General features: G+C 40.5%; 1 protein-coding gene across 1 annotated transcript in view; it reads right to left on the bottom strand.

Annotated features, from left to right (window-relative positions):
- Positions 1-7,756: 7,756 nt before the first annotated feature.
- Positions 7,757-22,360, bottom strand: part of LOC140211249 (calcium/calmodulin-dependent protein kinase type 1-like) — a 274,936-nt gene continuing 260,332 nt past the window's right edge. Inside the window, exons 11-12 of the mRNA XM_072280903.1 lie at positions 20,378-20,516; positions 7,757-19,015 (exon numbers count right to left, since the gene is read on the bottom strand). Coding sequence (XP_072137004.1) covers positions 18,906-19,015; positions 20,378-20,516 — 249 coding nt within the window. The 3' untranslated portion in view covers positions 7,757-18,905. The remainder of the gene's footprint in view (positions 19,016-20,377; positions 20,517-22,360) is intronic.

The following is a 22,360-nucleotide window of genomic DNA, read 5'->3' as shown; positions in this document are numbered from 1 at the left end:
AAAAGAGCTATGAATTGCTCAGAGACCAGTTTTACTGGCCCCAAATGAAGTCGGAAATCGAAGAAAACTGCAAGTCATGCACTTGATGCATACGGCGGAAGACACTGCCTACGTGGGCAGTTCTCTTGTCCCACCTTCAGAGTGTGGGGCCTCTGGACCTGGTGTGTATGGATTTCCTGTCAATAGAACCCAATACCAGCAACACGGCGAATGTCTTAGTCATCACAGACCACTACACCAGATATGCTCAGAATTTTCCTACCAAGGACCAGAGGGCGTCTGCGGTGGCAAAGGTATTATGGGAGAAGTATTTCATTTATTATGGCCTCCCCAGGTGAATATGTAGCGGTCAGGAACACGATTTCGAGAGCAGACTCATCCGTGAGTTACTGGGCATGTTTGGAGTTGAGAAGTCAAGGATAATGCCCTATCACCCGCAGTGTGATCCCCAGCCAGAAAGGTTTAACCGGACCTTGCTAGACATGCTCGGGACCCTGGAGATCAGCAAGAAGAGCAGGTGGAGTCAACATATTGGGCATCTAGTTCACAGTTATAATTGTACACGAAATGAAGCTACTGGGTACTCGCCATATTATCTGATGTTTGGGTACGAGGCAAGGTTGCCCATTGACCTTTGTTTTGGGACTGATGAATGTGACTTACCACTGAAGACCTATCTGAAGTGTGTGTCTGACATGAGAAGAGAGCTGAAAAGGGCTTATGAATTATTGGGGCTTGTGGCTGCCCAGCAGAATCCAGGGAATAAGAGGAGGTATGATCAAAAGGTGAGGTTCTCCCAACTCCTGCCAGGAGACCGAGTCCTCCTAAGGAATTTGGGGCTACCTGGAAAGCATAAGTTGGCTGACCGCTGGGTGGCTACGCCCTATGTGGTGGACAGTCAGATGCCAAACCTACCAGTTTTCTGGGTGATACCAGAGGATGGGAATGGGCCTGTCAAGATTATCCATCAGAACCACCTGCTGCCCCTGGAACAAGAGGTGCAGGTTGACCCAGAGCCCGATCTGGAGCCTACACCTAGTAAGAGGACTCTTCGGAAGTGCAGGGTGACTACTGGGCCCCCAACAGGCGAGGTTAGGCCGATCCCCACCCCTGAGAGGAATACTAATTCAGAGGATGAGGACCTGGATTTGTGGTTATATACTGCCTTTCATTAACTCCCCAGTGATTGAGGAAGAGACTCCCACCCTTCTCCCATTGAGACAGGTGAAGTGGGGGGGCGCTATCTGTGGGCAGCCTGGGTTGCAGTGGGAGTGATGGCACAAATGTCCATTTTCAATTTCAGGACATGAATAATGCCAGTCTTGCCTGGAATGGCAGTATTTCTATTGAGATCTATGAGATTACCATTGAATCATTTAGACCATCGTCATAGGAAAAGAATTGGGCTATTCGGCCCATCAAGTCTACTCCGCCATTCCATCATGGCCAATTTATTATTCCCTCAACCCCATTCTTCTGCCTTCTCCCCATAATCCTTGATGCCTTGATTAACCAAGAACTTACCAACCTTCACTTTAAATATACCCAATGACTTGGCCTCCACAGGTGCCTGTGGCAATTTATTCCACAGATTCACCTCCCTCTGGCTAAAGAAATTCTTCCTCATTTCCATTCTAAAGGGACGTCATTCTATTCTGAAGCTGTACCCACTGGTCCTAGAATCTGTCACTATTGGAAACACCCTCTCCCCATCCATTCTACCTAGCTCACAGGCAAAAGATAAAGCCTTCTCATCATTGACCTGACATACCTGCCAATATCTGTGAACTTCCAACAAAGATTTTAGTTCTACCTCAGATAGTATATCAACATCTGGGATCACACTTTCAATTGCAGCTGATTTAGAGCTGTGTGGAAGATGTGGTTCTTTCATTTGGCTCCAGACTGTAATCAACAAACCTGTGAGAATTATAATTTATTACCATATTTTATTTAAAGTATTGCCTGGTTGGAAGGTTTTTGTTCTCTGTTATTCAGAGAAATACCCTAAGGATAAACATTTTTCTTATTAGGTTGTAATGAGTATTTTCACTAGGTTCACCTTTGTTTTCAAACGCTTGGCTTTTTGAAGTATTTCTTTCTGTTTCCCCCAGGTTCCCAAGGGTTTATTAGCAAGCCTTTCTGCAAGCTACCTCTGCTCATCACTGTCACAATTGCTCCACGATAATGGCCAGTGGCCTTTCTGCAAGCTACCTCTACCCATCACTGTCACAATTGCTCCACGATAACGGACAGTGGCCTTTCACTTCTCTGGTTGCTTTTAGTCTGGAAAGTCTATGAAAACTGACAGAGATAGGAAACATGAAGGTTGGACAAGAACATTAATGAGGAGAGTGATATTCAAGGTTGTTACTCCTGATCCAATGCAGTGCGAAAAACCCACAAAAGATAAAGAACACAATAATTAAAAACACATAATAAATATAATTCTATAATATAGCTCGAATACTGTACATAGCTTGATTACATGTATATGAAGTGACACAAGGCACATGAGTGTCTGTACATAAGGTGATTCTGACAGGAAATGATAAAGTAATGCAGGTTGAAGGTATGGAGGAGCAGGTTAATGGATAGAGGTATTGATCAGCCTTACTGCTTGGGGAAAGTAACTGTTTTTTTCAGTCTGGTTGTCCTGGTGTGGATGCTATATAGCCCCCTCCACGATGGGAGTGGGACAAACAGTCCATGAGCAGGGTGGGTGGGATCCTTCATGATATTGCAGGCCTTTATAAGGCTCCTTTCTGTATATACTGTATGTCCTTGATGGTGGATAGGCTGGTGCCAGTGTTTCTAAAACAATCCACGCTGTTACTTTCAATGGCATAATGAGACTGGTTTAATGGAATTCCAAGCATGTTTCTTGGCATATGCAATAGATTTAAACATGGTTCTTGAAGCTTGCCTAGTGATTGAAAGCATTAGGCACCAAAGAGATGAATCACTTGAGTGTGAGGCATCAGAAGATTGAAGACATGTTGGCAATATACATTCAGCACATTAGATGCAAATTAAAGCCAGTTTAGACAAAACATGTCCGCCATTTAAATAAAAGACCTCCTAAAGATTGATCCAATTGGGCCTGAAAGCACGCTGAAGACTGCATAAGGAAACCATGCCTGTGCTTCATAACATCCATACTCTAACCTCAAAAATACAGAGTAGAAAAAAACAAGAAACACAGATTGTTTCTGAAGCATTTGCAGAGGAGATTGATTCAACCAAGTAGCTACGCTGTGAGGGGGACAGAGGGAGAAAAAGGAGAGAGAGAAAAAGAATGTGTGTATATAAATAAATAACGGATGAGGTACGAGGGGGAGGTGGGGCATGATCTCCCAGCCGCCACACATTTTAATTTCACATTCCATTCCCATTCTGACATGTCTATCCGCGGCCTCCTCTACTGTAAAGATGAAGCCACACCAGGTTGGAGGAACAACACCTTATATTCCGTCTGGGTAGCCTCCAACCTGATGGCATGAACATTGACTTCTCTAACTTCCGCTAATGCCCCACCTCCCCTTCGTACCCCATCCGTTATTTATTTTTATACACACATTCTTTCTCTCACTCTCCTTTTTCTTCCTCTGTCCCTCTGACTATACCCGTTGCCCATCCTCTGGTTTTCCCCCCTTCCCCTTTTCCTTCTCCCTGGGTCTCCCATCCCATGATCCTCTCAAATCCCCTTTGCCACTCACCTGTCCAGCTCTTGGCTCCATCCCTCCCCCTCCTGTCTTCTCCTGTCATTTTTGGATCTCCCCCTCCCCCTCCAACTTTCAAATCTCTTACTAACTCTTCCTTCAGTTAGTCCTGACGAAGGGTCTCGGCCTGAAATGTCAACTGTACCTCTTCCTAGAGATGTTGCGTGGCCTGCTGCGTTCACCAGCAACTTTTACGTGTGTTATTTTAAACTTCCGCTGCCTTGTGGCCATACCCACCCATGGGAGAGGCTTCAGGAGTAAACACCAAGGAAGAAATCCAGAGCCGGGGTCCCTAAGGCAGTTTGATGTTGTTTACAACTTCACCCTGGCAACCTCTGCGACGACACTGGTGCTAAGCTGTATAGGTACTTGTCCTTCCCTTGGACTACATCGGTGACGTGGAGAGGGGGAATCCGCTGCACGGGCAACAGCCGGTTCCTCAAATCTTCCTGCGAGGCTTGTGCCCTGGAGAGGACACAGTCCACCAGAGGCGCAAACCCATGATCCCCTGGGATTAACAGCTGCCTATTTTAGATCGTATTTGATTTGATAGAGATGTACAAAATTATGAGGGGTATAGATAGGGTTAATACAAGCAGGCTTTTTCAACTGATGTTGGGTTTGAATACAACCAGAGGTCATAGGTTAAGCGTGAAATGTGAGAAGTCATGAGAATGTGGAATGAGCTGCCAGCACAAGTGGTGCATGCCAGCTCAATTTCAATGTTTAAGAGAAGTTTGGATAGGTACATGGATAGTAGGGGTATGGAGGATTATTGTAGGTCAATGGGAGTAGGCAGTTTAAATGGATTTGGCATGGACTAGATGGGCCAGAGGGCCAGTTTCTGTGCTGTACTTCTATGACTCTATATAGTCACATTATTTTCAAATATATCTATTCAGCTGTTTACTAAATATTTTTGATTTAGTTTAGTACAATTTTCTGTTATTTCTTCAACTGAATTAGCCTGTGGTATGCCCACAATCACATTAATCCTTATACATCTCTTTGTATATATACAAACCATCTAATTCAATCTCGTGTTGGCGCATGGCCAAGTGGTTAAGGTGTTCATCTAGTGATCTGAAGGTCGCTAGTTCGAGCCTTGGCTGAGGCAGCATGTTGTGTCCTTGAGCAAGGCACTTAACCACACATTGCTCTGCGACGACACCAGTACCAAGCTGTATAGGTCCTAGTGCCCTTCCCTTGGACAACATTGGTGGCGTGGAGAGGGAAGACTTGCAGCTTGGGCAACTGCCGGTCTTCCAGACAACCTTGGCCAGGCCTGTGCCCCGGAAACCTTCCAAGGCGCAAATCCATGGTTTCACGAGACTAACGGATGCCTATATATTTATAATTCAATCTTCCATTTCCCAAGCTATTTATTTACATTTTAAACTTCAATTATCCCAACAATATCCATTTCTCAATGTTGAACTTCCTGAGTACATAAAACATAGAAATCTACAGCACATTACTAGCCCTTCGACCCACACTGTTGTGCTGACCATGTAACCTACTCTGGATACTGCCTAGAATTTTTCTACCACAGAGCCCTGTATTTCTCTAAGCTACATGCATCTATCGAAGAGTCTTTTTAAAGATCCTATGGTATCCACCTCTACCATCTTTGCTGGCAGTGCATTCCACACACCACCCAGTTTCTGTGTGAAAAACTTGCCTATGACATCCCCCTTGTACTTACTTCCTAGCACCTTAAAACAATGCCCCCTCATGTCAGCCATTGCAGCCCTGGGAAAAAGCCTCCGGCTATCCACATGATCAATGCCTCTCATCATCTTACACCTCTATCAAGTCACCTCTTATCCTCTGTCGCTCCAAAGAGATAAGATCAAGTCCACTCAACCTATTTTCATAAGGCACGCTCTCCAATTCAGGTAACTTTCTTGTATATCTCCTCTGCACTCTCTCTAGAGTATCCATATCCTTCCTGTAGTGAGGTGACCAGAACTGAACACAGTACTCCAACCACAGTCTTATATAAGTGTAACATTACCTCACGGCTCTTGAACTCAATCCCATGGTTGATGAATGCCAACACACCATACGCCTTCTTAACAACACTGTCAACCTGCACTGCAGCTTTGAGTGTCCTAAGGACAAGCACCCCAAGATCTCTCTGATCCTCCACACTGCCAAGAGTCTTACCATTAATGTTATATCCTGCCTTCAAATTTGACCTTCTAAAATGAACCACTTCACACTTACCTGGGTTGAACTCCATCTGCCACTTCTCAGCCCAGTTTTGCATCCTATCAATCTCCTGCTGCAACCTCTGACAGCCTCCAGACTATCCACAACACCCCCAACTTTTGTATCATCAGCAAACCTACTAACCCACCCTTCCACTTCTTCATCTAGGTCATTTATAAAAATCACAAAGACGAGGACCCAGAACAGATCCCTGTGGAACACCACTGGTCACTGACCTCCATGCAGAATATGACCTGTCTACAACCACTCTTTGCATTCTGTGAGCAAGCCAGTCCTGGACCCACAAAGCAATGTCCCCTTGGATCCCATGCCTCCTTACTTCCTGAATGAGCCTTGCATGGGAAACCTTATCAAATACCTTACTGAAATCAATATACACTACATCCACTGCTCTGCCTTTTAGAACAGTGTCACCATACAAGCACTTTCATGTTCTTTAATCTGTTTCTCTTTATAGTGTAAGTCATAATTTTATTTCTATCCCAACTGCTTCTCTTCCATTCTTCACTTAAGATTTGGCTGAGCTAAATTCGGACATGTTCTGGATAATTTTATGCAGTGGTAACTCATTGAGAGTGTTACCTATTGAAGAATGGTGTTGCACTTTTGTCAAGTAGCTTCATATTCGATGTCTCATTATTAAGCTTGAACATCTCCTGAAACATCTGTTCTTCAGTCATTCTCACTGATCTCTGAACAATTGAAGCCAGATGATTTGGGGAAGTGAGTGTGTGTTTGATACCATTTTGTGTCAGAATACATTCAAATAAAAATGAACAAAATTTGTTGACGTTCATCCACAAGTAGTTCTGGCAAGCTGGAAATGAGATACTGGTTTTTATTTCTTCAACAGTATCTTTTGTTGTGGTCTAGGGTCCAATGTGTTTTATCTCAGTTCATTTCATTTCATATAACTACTAAAAATTATCAATCTGCCTTCATAAAATAATGAATATGTACTTTTTGGAAGATCTCTTTGCCTGTTTTCAACTCCAGTGTACACAAATGTTTTCACTGTCTTAACTCTGCAAGCTTGACAGAAACTATATTTGTCTACCAGCTGTTCAAAATCTTTATTTATTTGAAGCTGATGTGCACAGACTTTAGCAACTGCCTTCATTCTCATGATACCAGAACACTGAGCATGTAAGCTTTCTTAAGTTTGTCTTCTGAACATGGCTGGTGCACTAGCTCAAAATCCACATATAACACATTCTTCTGCTGACAAATCACGTTGTAGGAATTTGTCTGACTTAAGCCTTACTTTTAAACTTTTCCATATATGCTTTAGAGCAAGATCTTTCTGTTATCTTCTTGCTGTAACCAGAAAGTCATAGAATCACTTTCTACTACTTTCATTGTAAGACTACATGCATCTTGCGATCGCTGAGAGCCCTGAGCTGTCACGTCACTGAAGCTTCTCAGCATTCTTCCCATGCCTCAAATTGCAAACTCATTCAGCTTTAAACGGCAAGTATTAACTTTGTGTTGATACGTAAGAGTATCTTTGATGAAGAAAAGATATTTGTTATGGTAAAGTACATGCATATATATTTCTCCAGATATTTTTTAAAACATAGTCCCTAAGCTCCAATATCTTATGAAAATAGCTAGGTGATTTTAAGGCAGTCATTGGTCTCTTTTTCATGCACTTGCTTGAATTTATTAAGCTCTAGGCCTGAAGGGGGTTATGAATGGAGGTTTATTAACCACATCCGTCGCCCACCATTTCAGCTTTGGTTGGTGAGACCAAGAGGACAACTCATTTAAGATCAAAGAGATGTATTTAGGTACAAACAGAGGGTAGACAAACATTTTTATTGGTCAATAACAATTACAAAAAAGGTACAAATCAATGGCTTCTATTAGCATAATCAATATTACCCCTGATGCATTGCATCCATACCAAAAGAGCTCAGAACTGCTTACATCTTGGTGCAGTCTTCATAAAAATGAGCAGAAAGAGCACAACACAAGCACTGGCAGAGGAAGATGTTTGCTCAACACAACCACCATAATCTTTCTTCCCTTGCTCCTTGTTTAATGTTAAACTTAATCCAAGTTTAAAGAATAAAATCATGAGTTCTACTTGGGTCTAATCAGCAGGAGCTTTCTGTCCAGCCACAGATAGTATAATTCCAAATCATTCATTAACAATCTGAACATGACTAAGCCTGATCCCAATCCCTAAGGCCTTCTAGCAATTAGCTACTTCTGACATAGTTGCAACAATTCCACATGGAGTAGGCAACTTTCATACCAGTGCTCAATTGGCTTACAGAAGCCCAGCACTGCTTCAGCAACTTTTTATCTTTATCTTTTCAAGACCAGCTTCATTATAACAGTGAGAGTGTCAACAAAACACAACAAAAGATAAACAAGTCTATACTACTGCTTCTAGAAGGAAGGATTTGATCTGTAGACAACAATCCAGCCTAGTAAACTGCAACTCACAATGTCATGTTTCATGTTCAAAATTGTTCAGGAGGGTGAGCATTCATTTTAGATTCCCCAGAAGTATTTAATTGCAAAGAAATGTCAATTATTTTGTTGACAACATTACATTCTCTAAAAGTACAAATGAGTCAAGAGGGAATAACGGAGGAAACACAAATCAGTCTGATTTTCTCATTGATTACCAAGTGGTCTATAGATTTCATTAGTGTGGCACTTTTTCCTGGAACAAACAGAAGAACTATGACATTGAACACAAATTGGACAGAAGTAACTGAAGTAGGATGGTCTGATAATTAAGAATCAATCATAAATTTACATAACGTCCTTATTTTAAATAAATTTTTAAATTTACATTAGCTATAATTACAGCAAATTCCTGGCACTTGGGTAGCTCAATTTTGCTAGGAATTTGTTTTGTGTACTAGGGATCCTGATGCTGTAAAAGTGACACACTGCATGGTATCTACTGTATGTTTGGAAGCCAAACTCAGTGTGTCAGACTGGCACAGTTTGCATTACAAACATAGACAGTGGAAGTTGTAAAACTTAGGTTTGAGACTAAAATGTGAAAGGCTGTACAAGAGCAGATGCACCCTTTTGTTACATGTATGGACAACACTAAACTGACTATACATTCTAGGAACAAGAATTTAGGACTTGGATGCCAATCATTCAATGAACATTTGGAAACTATAGGAATAAACTAATTTTTTAAAATCATTGTACCCAGAGCTAAAAAATAAGTTTATGTTTAGTAAGCATCTTCCTTTATGTTTTCACATGGAAACCTGAAAATTTACCATATATTATAGCCCAACATGCAAAGAGCTGCTGAGTTCATACAAGTAAAGTAAAGACATTGTGACTTCACCTGTTACAACCACAGGACGTGTTAAACCACACTCACCAGTAGGCAGGGAAGTGACTGCACTGATAGCTCGTCCACAAGGAGAGATGGACTGGGACTAACAGGACAGTCACCGGAACACCGGTCCGCAGTGAAGCCAAAGGGAATGTGAACCCCAATACGAAGTACAGTGAAACCCTTCCACATACGTACAGTAATTACACATGCCACTTTAACTTAGCATGACAGGGCACAAACAATCTGCAGAAGTGCTACCGTGATGCACAGCTAATGTCCGTTTGGTGCATCAGCACAATCTGTCACATGCATTTGGTGAACTGCTCCAACAAAACCTGACTAATCCCTGAACAGGTCTAGTCTTTAGATTTTATATTAAACTCTTGATTCATCCTTCAATAGACAGATATTCTAATTCCTGTTGTTGGGCAACTTACTGATTTTCTCTTACAGCAGTAGCCCTTTAAACATTGTTATCTTCCACCTCAAAAATGACCCCACTTCATCCTCACTGTTTTGTAATTAAACTGAGCATTATTTGTGCTTTGGACTTTGATTCTCCTTACTCCACTAAAAGCAATGGACGGAACAAACAAAGTGAATTGCAGGTGGCCCAGGGTGTATTTGATTTCATTTTGCCGGTAGTTAAATTCTTATTGACAGCTATTGCTACCAATAACACACCAATCCTCTTTTACAAATTAGAGCAAGGTGGCTGAAGGGTCAATTTCATTATCTCAGAGTAAACTATTATGAGATATACAACTCATGGAGATTGTCTTTTAGAAATAGTAATGGGCTCAGAAATCTGTCCAATTTTTGGTTGCTGGTGGTAACAGGAACCCTTGGAATGACATAATTCTGTGTTGTAATAAAGATTGTGCTCTGCCTCATTGGAAAACTCGTGCCCTCCATACGTTAGAACATTCAGCTGCATTTTAAATAGCAAATTTAATCTCTCCCTATGCCCCAAAGCACAGAGTAAAGGGTCTCGTACTGGTACATTTCACAATAAAAAAAACTCTGAAAAGTGGGTTGCACGTTAGCATAGCGATTAGTGCAGCACTTTACAGTGCCAGTGATCCGGGTTCAATTCCTGTCTCTGCCTGTAAGGAGTTCGTACGTTCTCCCTTTCCTGTGTACATTTCCTCCAGGTGCTCTGGTTTCCTCCCACATTCCAAATGCGTGCTGGTTAGTAAGGATTAGTAAGTTATACTGCAGGATGGGACACTTGCAGGCTGTTGTCGGCACATTGCCGGTCATTGATGGAAATTATGCATTTTACTGTATGTTTCGATGTACATGTGACAATTAAAGCTGATCTTTGATCTTTAACTTTTCTCTTAAGGTACTTTTAGATTAGCTTACTTTATACATGCTCAAAATGAAACACAGAAGATATATGTTGGAAATTGGGAGCTGAGGTGATGACACAGAAAGAATGTTATTTACCAATTCTGAAAGTCAATTGCAAGTACAAGTCTGAATGTAGAGAGGTTGGGGTAATGTTGCAGATATTTATTTCTGGATAAGTGATAAAGAAAATGAAAGTTAATTCCCACCTTAGCACTATAACAAATCCAATTCACTTTTAAAAAACATGAACTTAAAGCCAGTGGCAGTAAATTTAACCTCAGATCTAGTAGTTTGTCATAAAAGCAAAAACCCTTCCCTAGGGAAAGGAAAACCGCCAGTTACATGAGTTCAGTTTCACAGTAACCTGCACTCTATAGCAACCCACTCAGCTTTATAAAACCACTCAGCATCTATGAAAGAACAACACATCTTCATCCTGTGGATGAATATAATGCAAAACCAGATTTTCTTATGATGTTTAGTTAACATTTTAGAAATGGTTCAAAATATACAATAGATGTTATCATGGAAAGCAGTTCTTCAGAGCCATTGAAACTCATGAACCATTCGTTTATAACCTACGTAACTGTGAGTTATTCAGATAAAGCCAAACTATGAAATAAGTGCTTGCATCAGCATTCCTGCACTGAAGTGACTGAAGAAGGTTTCAGGTGCAAACTCTTCAGTTAGGTATGCAAGTCTGAGGAAGTGTCTGTCCCAGGAGCACATCACAGGTACCCTGACAATGTAGTCTGGGCACAGATTCCCAGCATCTCCAACTTTCTCTATTCAGAGTTTGTGGTAGTTAAAATTTAGTACACAAAGTCAAAATTAATTTGCTAATATCATACATCCCAATGCTTCATTCATAATAAACTGTTCAAATATCACTAGGGTAGACATTCATCCTCTGTTATGCATACTAACACATGATATAGCGTGTGCTGAGCTTTGCTTTTGAAATTCAGTTCCACTGAAATTAAAGAAAGCAAATTTCGGAAACATACGTATATTACAACACAATGAGACAAATTCATGATTTATCATGACTGGCATTGCAAAGCCCAATCCCAGATACTGTTGATCAACTCCTTAATAGTTAAAACAATCAGGATAAATGGGTAGTTCAACATTACTTTCTAACAATGGCAGGTTGGGTTACATTGAATCTAATGATTGTACTTGGACCCAAGCAACGGAAACTTGCTCTGTGCTGATCTTCCACTGTGTGACAGCAGGATGACTAATTTTCAGATTTTCTCAACTGCTAGAACCCAGCAGGGCATACCACATACAACACAAAAACATAGCAGAAACCTTTCCAGAAACCCTCTGCATAAAGTCAAGATAGTTCAGACAAATCCTGCAATAATGAAGCTGGAGCATAGGTTGATAGAGTTGAGCGCGCGGTACAAGATTGTTCCCACTTCACATTTCTCAAGCCCTCTTCTCCATTTGATCCAGAAGAGTGAATAATTAATAATGCAGGGAGGAATGGAAGCATTAGTTTCTCCATTAGAGTAATCTCTGGCTCTGAAAGATATCATGGAATCAGCTATACTCAAGCAGACAGAATGGACAATTTAACTGCTGCCACCTATAGCTTGCTAATTGCTTTCATGTCTGTCCAGCTTACTGGTCATTGCATTTTGACCCATGCCAAACAACTTAGACAGTTTGAAAATCAAACTCTTCCATTTCTATCTTTAATGGCAATGAACCCCACAAAGTACCACCAGCATTAGCAACACAAATTCTAAACTTTAAATTTCCAAAAGTAGTATTTCACTATTTTCTCAACTGTTCCTCAGAGACAGCATCCAATAAAAATTCTCAATTGTGTTCTGTCAATATTATTCCTCAATATTTTCATTAAAATTGATAACACTTGGTCAATCGTGCAATACCGTTAGTGGGAGATGACTGTATGTGTATTGTCTGGTATTGTCACAGCAGTGACTGCACTTCAGGGGGGGTTCATTGGCTATAAAACTATGAGTTTTCTCAAGCCTGAGAAAGGACCCACATAACTACTCAAATATTGTACAAGATTTAATATATCATGTTACAGCTCTGCAAAAGATTTGTGAGACTGCACATGAAGTATTATGTGCAATTCTGATCGCCTAGCTATAGATGGATGCCATTAAACTAGAATGGGTACAGAAAAGATTCCCAAGATGTTACCAGATCTGGAGGGCTTGAGTTACAAAGACAGGCTAGATAGACTGTGGCTTTTTACCCTGGAGCAGAAGTGACTGAAGGGTGACCATAGAGGGACACATTAGGGGCATAGTTAAGATGAATAATCACCGTCATTTTCCCAGGATGAGTTAAGGTTGAGAAAGGAATGATTTAAAGGGGACTTGAGGGGCAACACTTTTTGCATACAGGTGATAGTGATATATGCAATAAGCTGCCAGGTGAAGTGGTAGAAACTAGCACAATCACATTGTTTGAAAGATATATAAGTAAGTACAGGAATGGGAGAGGTTTGATGGGATATCAAACAAATAAGATCATTAGACATAGGAGCAGAATTAGGCATTTGGCCTAATTCTCATTGCTGATTTGTTATCCCTTTCAGCACTATTCTCCTGCCTTATCTCTGTAACCTTTGATGCCCTAGCTAACCAAGAATCTATCAACCTACACTTTAAATGCATGCAATGACTTGGCCTCCACAGCCATCTGTGGCAATGAATTCCACAGATTCACCACACTCTAGCTAAGGCGGCAAATAGGACAAACTTAGGTAGACCATTTGGTTGGCATTGACAGGATGGGCTGAAGGGCCTGTTTTCATGTGATATGACTCCAGAACTATATAACTTTGTAAATATAGGTCTCTCTTTAGTCACCCTTATTGACAATGGTCAAAATTTCCAAGTGCATACCATGGTCACTGCAAACCACTGACTAACTGGGTAACACATGAGTTTTATCATTTGATTATCTGAGAGGAATGAGCTAACTAGATGGTGAAAAGTAGTTTGCTGGTCACTGATTCTTGAGACTTAGGCAAAAACAGGTCCCACTAAGAAAAGTGCTAATTCCATTGAAAATGAATAACATTTTCTTATTTAAAATGATCAGGGTTGATCATCTGAGGGTCTTTTGCACAAATGCAACATTTTTTCATATGTTTGTTTTTAATTTTATAAATTATATGATTATATGATAGCCCAGTACCCACAAAATCATTTGTCCTCAGACAAGAGATTATTTCAATTTGATAAAAAGTGTGAAAAATCATTTAAAATGTATAATATATGCCAGATGAAAGAGTACAGTGAAAAACCTCTTTAAAACTAAAAGCAGCGAATTTTCAAAAATATTTACTCTTATTTTGTGTTTGCTCAAAATGTGTCCCAAGTTTTTGTCAGCACCATCAGATATTTATTTTAAAAAAAAGCAATATTCCTGAGGACCCACTTTCCACCCTCCACATCTACTAAATGCAACAAGATCAAACAAGCTCCTGTAAGTTCGCTATTTTTTCAATAATTTTTACATATTTATTGATGTTGCTACTGTCACAACCATGATGTGTCAACACTGTCTCTTTTGTATAGAAAAAATTATTTTAAATTATGACTTAAATGTATGCATTTTAAGTAGAGGCCAGAGGCAGCTAGCAACGGAGGGAAAACAAGATGGCTCCTGTATACAACTCATGTATGTCATGTAAAAAAGTGTGTTTTTGTCACTACCATCAGACATCAACATTGTCAGGTTTTCTGACGGTGGTGACAAAAACATCCAAATCATCCTCAGTGGTTTGAATATAATTTATGATCACAATAAATCGTAATATGGCTTGTAATGTTTCATTAACCTCTTTATTTATAATATACATAATTTCCCCTTTATTTCTTCCACACACAGGCCTACAATATTTCCTTACTATATGTATCCCCATGACAAAAACTATAAATGAATTTAGTTGCACCATTTCATAATCATTTTATAAAATTTCACCAAATTAAACAATTAAATTCATAGTAATTTTGCACAATTTCATAGGAATTCCATTAAATTCTGACCTTCCCTTGATGTATTTCAGGAAGTTATGGCTAGGCAGCAGCTATCAGTGGAGGAGCGAAGGAGAAGAAACAGGGAATACCAAAAAAAGTGGAGAGAGAAAGTATATAGTGAGACAGAGTTAAAGGAGGAATGTGCCTGGAAAGGGAAAGCAAAGATGGAAGAAGAGGACGGGAAGATAAAAACTACCAGTGATTTGAATGAAAGGGAAAAGAGGAGTAAGAGAAAGGCGTGGAAACGTAGACAGCAAGAGTCAAGAGAGCATAAGAGAAAGGGCCAAGAACACCCAGAAACTCCCCAAGATAGTCCATTGGATCAGACTGTACAGGAGCCAGCTCACAGTAGGCAGTCTATAACAGGGGAAAGGGAAGGAAAGAAAACAAGAGCAAGATACTTGAGAGAGATGAAAGCTTTGAAAAATAAACTACAGGAGATAATAAAAGATAGGAAGAAACTGAAAAAGCATTGGCGACGAGAGCAAACTAGAAATATGACAGGTATATCTGCTGGTGTCATTAATTGTGCAGATTGGCTTGCAGTCATTTATGACCAACATTGGTGGTTAGCAAAGGCTGTCACTGTGGATGCTCATCATCAAGAAGTTCAAGTGGAGGTTTTCCACCCTCACGGGCCCAACACGCGCTTCCATCCAAAGCCAGGTGGAAAGAATATGTGCTTCGTACCAGTTGAAGATATTCTGGTCAAACTGATGGAGCCATCATCATCAGGTTGTGCAGGCAGGACGAGGGAGATCTGCCACCTGTCTGCTGAAGTCATGGACTTCATAGAGGAGGAGCTTATTAATCGTCTACTTCCTGATAAAGCTGACTGAACGTTTTTGAAGATTTTCAAGCTCAGAAATGGATGGAATTTTTTTTTTTTTAGTTCCTGGTGTGTTTTCTGATGTTTGTGCTTAAACGTTGCAGTTGTACTGTAGCTTTTATTTTGCTGTTTACCGTTGTTAATATAAAATGTACATGACAAATTGTTATTTGTTGTTCGAAATTGTTAAATAAAGTTGTTAACCAAGGAAGCATTGACTTGAGTGGTGAAAAGTTTGGAATTGTTTGTTGTAATTAGGCCACTGCCACCACCGTCAGGTCTCAGTCACCACCGTCAGATGGAACTTATTTTGTTTTAAATTAATATGCTTACAAACTGTTCCTCCAAAACAGTTGATTTATTAAAGTACTTGTCTCTTTAAATTAAAAAATGTGTTTATGTCCAAAATTGTTATTTTGTATATTTAATGCTAATGATAAAAGTTGCGTGATGTAAGAGTTCTTTAAAGGAGTACATGTGAAATAGTATAAAGAATGAACAAAAGTGAATATTCAACATTTAACAGCATATATGTGTATCTATGGTGTAGACACAACGATTTAAAAGCTGTAAATCTATATAAGACTAAATAAATAGGAATAATTAGCTTTTTATTGTGTCTGACTGTGTTGACAAAAACTAAGTAATGACAGGAAAAACACATATTTTATGAAAAAATTACAAAATCAATAGGTTGCTCCGAAATATTGCTTGATTGCTGAGACCTTGTTCTATAAATATATAAGTTTAGATTTCTTAACATTTAAAATTTTTTCTTTTCAAAATTAAAACCTGTTTTATCCAAATTCTCAAGAATCAGTGCTATGTGCAAGTGGGTATCATGAAAACCCAGGCTTCCTTTCAGCTCACCAAATAAGAATGTACATTAGGAAAATACTTCAGAATTGCAGAGATTTATCTTAAATGTGTCTATTTTAATATGTATATTTCTAAAATGAGATTTTTTTTATCAATAGCTCATGATAAAGCTATCATAGCATGAACCCATCACAACAGAAAGTGTCTCCCTCAGTGATTAGATGCAAGATTTATTCATTTGAGGCTTTATATGGTACAGACCATGAATATAACATCATGTTTCCAAGTTTAACTTGGCTAAACAAATGTTATTCAAGTTTAAAAATTACTTCTGGGAACTCTTTCTCAACTAAGCCCCTGAGCACTGTGGCAAAAAAGAATCATCAGTGTGTTGTTGAAAGAAGCTGGCCGTGCAGCTGGTGGGTCTGACTGAGGGCTTCAGTACTGATGTCTGCTGAGCTGACTGGCAGGGCTGAAACATCGGGATTTGTGGGTTTTAGCACGCAGTCAAACTAAAACGTAAACCATCCTTAATTATCATTTCTAGTTAGTAATGAAAATCCAAATCAGTCAGATGAAAGCATAGTACAGACACAGAGTTAGCACCACAGTATGTAGACTTGACCCAAGTGTGTTGGAACTTTTGTGTTAGAACTGGTGGCTGGCCATAGGGACAATATGACAGTAGCCTCTTCAGATCTGTCAGCTCTGAGTCAAGTAGTAATGTGAGCTGTTATTATTTAACTGCCTTACTAATAATTTATTTGTAATCAAGTTCAATAGAGCATATCAAAAGCAGCAGTAACATAATGCTTTCCCCAGAAGGGCCATACTTCACTCTTATTAAAAGATATTGCAAGGAAAAGTGCCCCATTTAAATCATGGACACGGAGATAAACCATTAATTCACCCAGAACAGAGCCTATTGAGCAGTTTAACCTTTTGTCTAACACGGTAAAGTAACTGTAGTCTCAATTAGCCCATGTTATGTTTAGTACATTCTAGAGAGGAAGCTGAGACTTTATTTTTAATCTGCATAACTCTACGAATTAGCCCTTAATATTTTCAAATCTGTTAAGTGTGCAATTTTATCACCTAGAATCAAAACCTGCTATGTAGTGTAAAAAATATTCCAGAGCTCAATCTCATCCAGCATTGGGATAGAACTATCCCTTGTGGATACAACAAAATGTTCAGACTAAAATGGTATGAACACCTTTGAGTTTCATGGCCTATCTGATGAAGGGTTTCTACCAGAAATAGTGTAGACACCACTGAGTTCCACAGCCTACCTAATGAAGGGTTTCTGCCAGAAATGATAACCTATTTTTTACCCATGAATTACCAGGTGTGGAGGACAATGTAGGCATTCTACAGCGGTCAATCATATCTTGTTAGTACCTTATCCGCATTCATCTAAAAGAATTCCAGCCAATTAACTATAAAAGCAAAACACTGTGGATCTAATCTACCACTGATCCATAAAAAGGGCAAGTACAAAAGGCCCAATAAAGCAACCATTTTTCTGTCTACAATCTTCTACCTCAATAAAATTCACTAAGTTAATCAAATGGCACTGGTTGGCAGGTCTGAATAATTCCCATAGCAGCACAATTTAAGCAACTGTTAAAATGCTACCCATCACTGTATCAAAGGATGAGAAGCTGTTATTTTGTTTAAAAACCTTCACTGATCAGATAAAACAAAAACTCTCTCAGAAGAGACTCATGAAAGATTCCAAGCAAATACAAAGATATTTGAACCAATTACTATTTGGGATTAAAGATTAAAAAAGAATGATGTCAGACATCCAAGACATCATTCATTACACAACGTCAAACTGAAAACTCAATAAACCGGAGGCCAACATGGACAGAGCTTGAATCCGATCAGAGACCATATGTCAAAGTTTATCGTATTTTACATCATATATACATACAAAAACAAAAGAGCCTTGAGATCAGGTCAGACTTCTGTGGCACTTACCACAACACTTGGGACTGTTCTCTTTTTTTAAACTATGAGCAGGATCTAAGGAATTGGCAACATTAAAAGGTCACCAAACATACATAACCCATGAGATTACCTTTATATTAGGAATCATCTAATAAAGAAAAGAGAAAACTGAGTCAAGACCACTTGGATTTCAGTCAATCTGTAAACCCCCTTCTTAGTCATTCTTTCCTTCTATTTAAAAAAAACAATTGGAAACTTAAAACATTGAAAATATTCAGATTCCTGTCTGAGTTTGTGCTTGTAGCATAGGTAGGACATTTACCTTGTTCTGTAATTTATTTTCCCCAATATGGAATTTAAAATACAGCCTGTAATCAAGTTCTCACCACCCCAGAATGTCACTTGTACAACCACCTTGCACACATCCAAAAGCAATGATCATATCACAGGCAGAGGCAGAAGTTCTATTAGGTCGACACTCTGGCAAAAAGGAAGGTTTTAAAGCACCCAGAAGGGCCCTGAAGCGCAAGGCAACATGTACTGAGAATGGAATGAGTGTTGCATTTGAATTGCCCCTGAGCCCAGGCAGCGTAACCAATGGCCAGAATATCAACGTTCTCCATCAGGACTTAGACTCGATTGTACTGGCAGCTGTGAGAATGGTTAGTCAGCAAGTTTTGTTCCGCTTGCACAGCAGAACGTGCAGAGGAAGATCGAGAGAATTCTTCACAGGGTGAACCTGAAATAGAAGGAGGTCACTGTTACCAGTACAAAAGACAACTGATGCATTTGATAACCAAAGCTGAATTACACCCTTATGAAACACAGCATGGCTGCATAGATTCAATATTGTTTTATGTCAATTTCCTGTACACAAGCGTAAAGGAGAACAAAATAATTGTTACTTCAGATCTGATGCAACACAAAAGATAAAGAACATGATAATAATACTAAACACTAACTATAAAAATATAAATATAAAATATACCTTGTACACACAGATTGATTGTATGTCCATGAAGTGCTGCTAGGTACAGGGGTGTCTGTACAGGAAATGATAAAGTAGTGGTGGTTGGGGTGTGGAGGGGTGGGTTAGTGGGTTAGTTGATCAACCTTACTACTTGTGGAAAATAACTGTTTTTGAGTCTGGAGGTCCTGGTGTGGATGCTACATAGTCTCCTCCCTGATGGGAGTGAGACAAACAGTGTATGAGCAGGGTCGGGATGTGTGGGATCCTTCATGATGTCGCTGGTCCTTTCCCAACACCTTGTTGGTAGGGAGGCTGGTACCGTCCAGTAATGCACTGGGCAGTTTTGACTACCTGATTCACAGCAGTGTCTCTACCAGGCAGCGATGCAGCTGGATCGGATGCTCTCCACTGGGCATCTGTAGAATGACGAGAATAGTCCAGCTCACTTCAGCCTCCTCAGAAAGCAGAGGCATTGGTGAGCTTTCCCGACTGTGTAGGATGTGCTCTGGGATCATGAGAGGTTGTGTGAGATGTGCAGTCCCAGGAGTTTGAAACTGCTTGCAGTTTCCAAGGCTCTGCCACCGATGTAAAGGGGGGGGGGGGGGGGTGTGAGTTCTCCTGAAGTCTATAGCCATCTCCTTTGTCTTGTTGACATTAAAGAGGTTATTGCCTGGCACCAACACCTGAGCTATCCCACCTCCTCTCTGTAGGTCATCTCATCGTTGTTGGTGGTGAACCCCTCCACTGTCGTGTCACTGGTGAACTTGACAATGTGATTACTCAGGTTTTTGGCCGATCTGCAGTGGGTTCAGCACACTCATTTCACTAGAACAGTAATTGTTCTTGGCTGACCACAGGTCAATGCACCGTGTTTTGATCTGATCCGTATGAACAAGCATTTCACTGTTTCTCCGTATAATAAAGCAATTCCAACTCCATTACCATTACCACATGAATGGAGTTGGAGAAGTCAGAGAACGGGAAGAGGAAGAACTTGCTGCACACAGACAGTGCTGGAGGTCAGTATTGAACCTGGGTCACAAGAGCAGCTAATTGCACCACTGTGTCGCCCATATAAAGCAATCTGCAGTGGTACGTTTCACATGCTAAACAAAAAGCTCAGGCTCGTACCGTTGTTTGAATTCCCTCCCGGTACCAGGAGAGTTCCATCACACGGACTGGTTGGTGTGTTCTGCACCGATCCCTCTTGGCTGGTGCCTAGATGAAGTCTCCTCATGTGACGTATAACGGCTGTGGCGTTAAAAGCTTGCTGTCGGAAGATGACGGAAAAATCTGAGAGTTACTAATGAAAGTTAGGAGGAAGAGATAAGAGTAGACACAAACTTTCCTTTTGTGTTGTAATGCCATGAAGGCTCCAAGGTCAAGTGCTCCGAATCTCATTGGTCATGAAATCTATATAACTGCTGAAGTACAGGATACCACTTGGTCAATTAAATTCATGCTGGCTCCTGGTAGAACAGCTGAGTCAAGCCCATTCCCTCCGATCTTCCTGCGGTCCTGACAATTACTTTCCTTCAAGTGCCTATCCAATTTCTGCTTCCACTTTCTTTACTGGCAGAGTTCCAATCAGCATCATTCTGGGGAAAGCTATCCTCATGTCATGACTTTACCTTCTGTGCTTTATTCACAGCAAACTAAGTCACACAAATGACAAACTAAAGTGCATTAAAGGTATGGAACAGATTAACCAGTGATAGTTCGACTACGATGCGGCAGGGAGTTCAGAAGCCTAATGGCCTGGAGGAAAGAAACTGTTTCTCATCCTGACCGTTCCTGTTTTTATGCATCAGAGTCTCCTGCCTGATGGTAGAAAGTCAGTGAGGATGCTGGATGGATGGGTGAGATCCTTAATATACCAAGGGCCCTGTTCAGCAGTGCTCCTGATAATTGCCCCCAGTGGATGGTAGGGAAACCACTATGATCCTCTCAGCTGTTCTCACAGTCCTTTGCAGGGGCTTCTGGTCCGATGCTTGACTGCTCCCATACCAGATGAATTGATACAACATACAAATCTGCTTAGAGAGGACACCAGAAATGAACTCTACTCTCCGAGCTGTATAGTGTTGCAATACCCACTACCCTACCGTACCACCTTATATTAGATTTTAAAATGTCTTAGTGCTTTGGGATGGCTGATTTTAACACTAGGACTGCATTCTATTCTACACTGTTTGCCTATTTATTGAGATATAGTGTGGGGCAGAGCCTTCTGGCCTTTCGAGCCCCGCCAGTCAGCAACCCCCGATTTAACCCTTGTCTAATCAAGGACAATTTACAATGACTAATTAACCAACCAACTGGTACATCCTTAGACTGTGGGAGGAAACCAGAGCACCCGGAGGAAACCCACCCAGTCCGAGGGAGAATGGACAAACTCCTCACCCACAGTGGCGGGAGTCAGAATTTAAGAGAATGAATGTTTCCTGTCTATATTTTGTTCATTCAGATGGCGGTACAATTACAAATTTCTTCTAAATGTCTCCTTTCTCATATACAGGTTTCTAATTTCCAATCATTTTTTGCTGCATTTTTGCTGCAATTGAAAACGGTTAATAGGAAACGTGACCTGAAAAACGCAAGGACTGGCAGCAGTGTCTTCACAAGGATTATTCTCAATACTAGTGCTCCACAAGGCTATATTCTCCATCCCCAACTCTACCTCCTGTATGATGAGTATTGTGTGGCCAGATTCTGCTAACTCCATATAGAAGATTGCAGATGATATCACTATCATGGGCCGTATCTCAAATATCATTTTTGGACGACAGGAAGGAGATAGAGAAACATGGTGTCATGACAACAACCTTTCCCTCAATGTCAGCAAAACAGCTGGTCATTGAATTCAGGGGCAGTACACACACTCCTGTTTACATCAACTGCACAGAGATTGAAAGGGTTGAGAACTTCATGCTCCTGGGAGTGAACATCACTGTCAGTTCTGTGGTCATCTGGTCCAACTACACAGACAACATACCCAAGGAAGCTCACCAGCATCTCTACTTTCTCAGGAGGCTAAAGAAATGTCCCCTTTGACTCTTGCAAATTTTTATCAATAGAAATTTTATCCTGGTACATCTCAGCTCGGTGTGGCAA

This window comes from Mobula birostris, chromosome 16 (assembly GCF_030028105.1).
Source record: "Mobula birostris isolate sMobBir1 chromosome 16, sMobBir1.hap1, whole genome shotgun sequence".
Taxonomy (NCBI): Eukaryota; Metazoa; Chordata; class Chondrichthyes; order Myliobatiformes; family Myliobatidae; genus Mobula; species Mobula birostris.
This window is presented reverse-complemented; position numbering and strand designations above follow the sequence as displayed.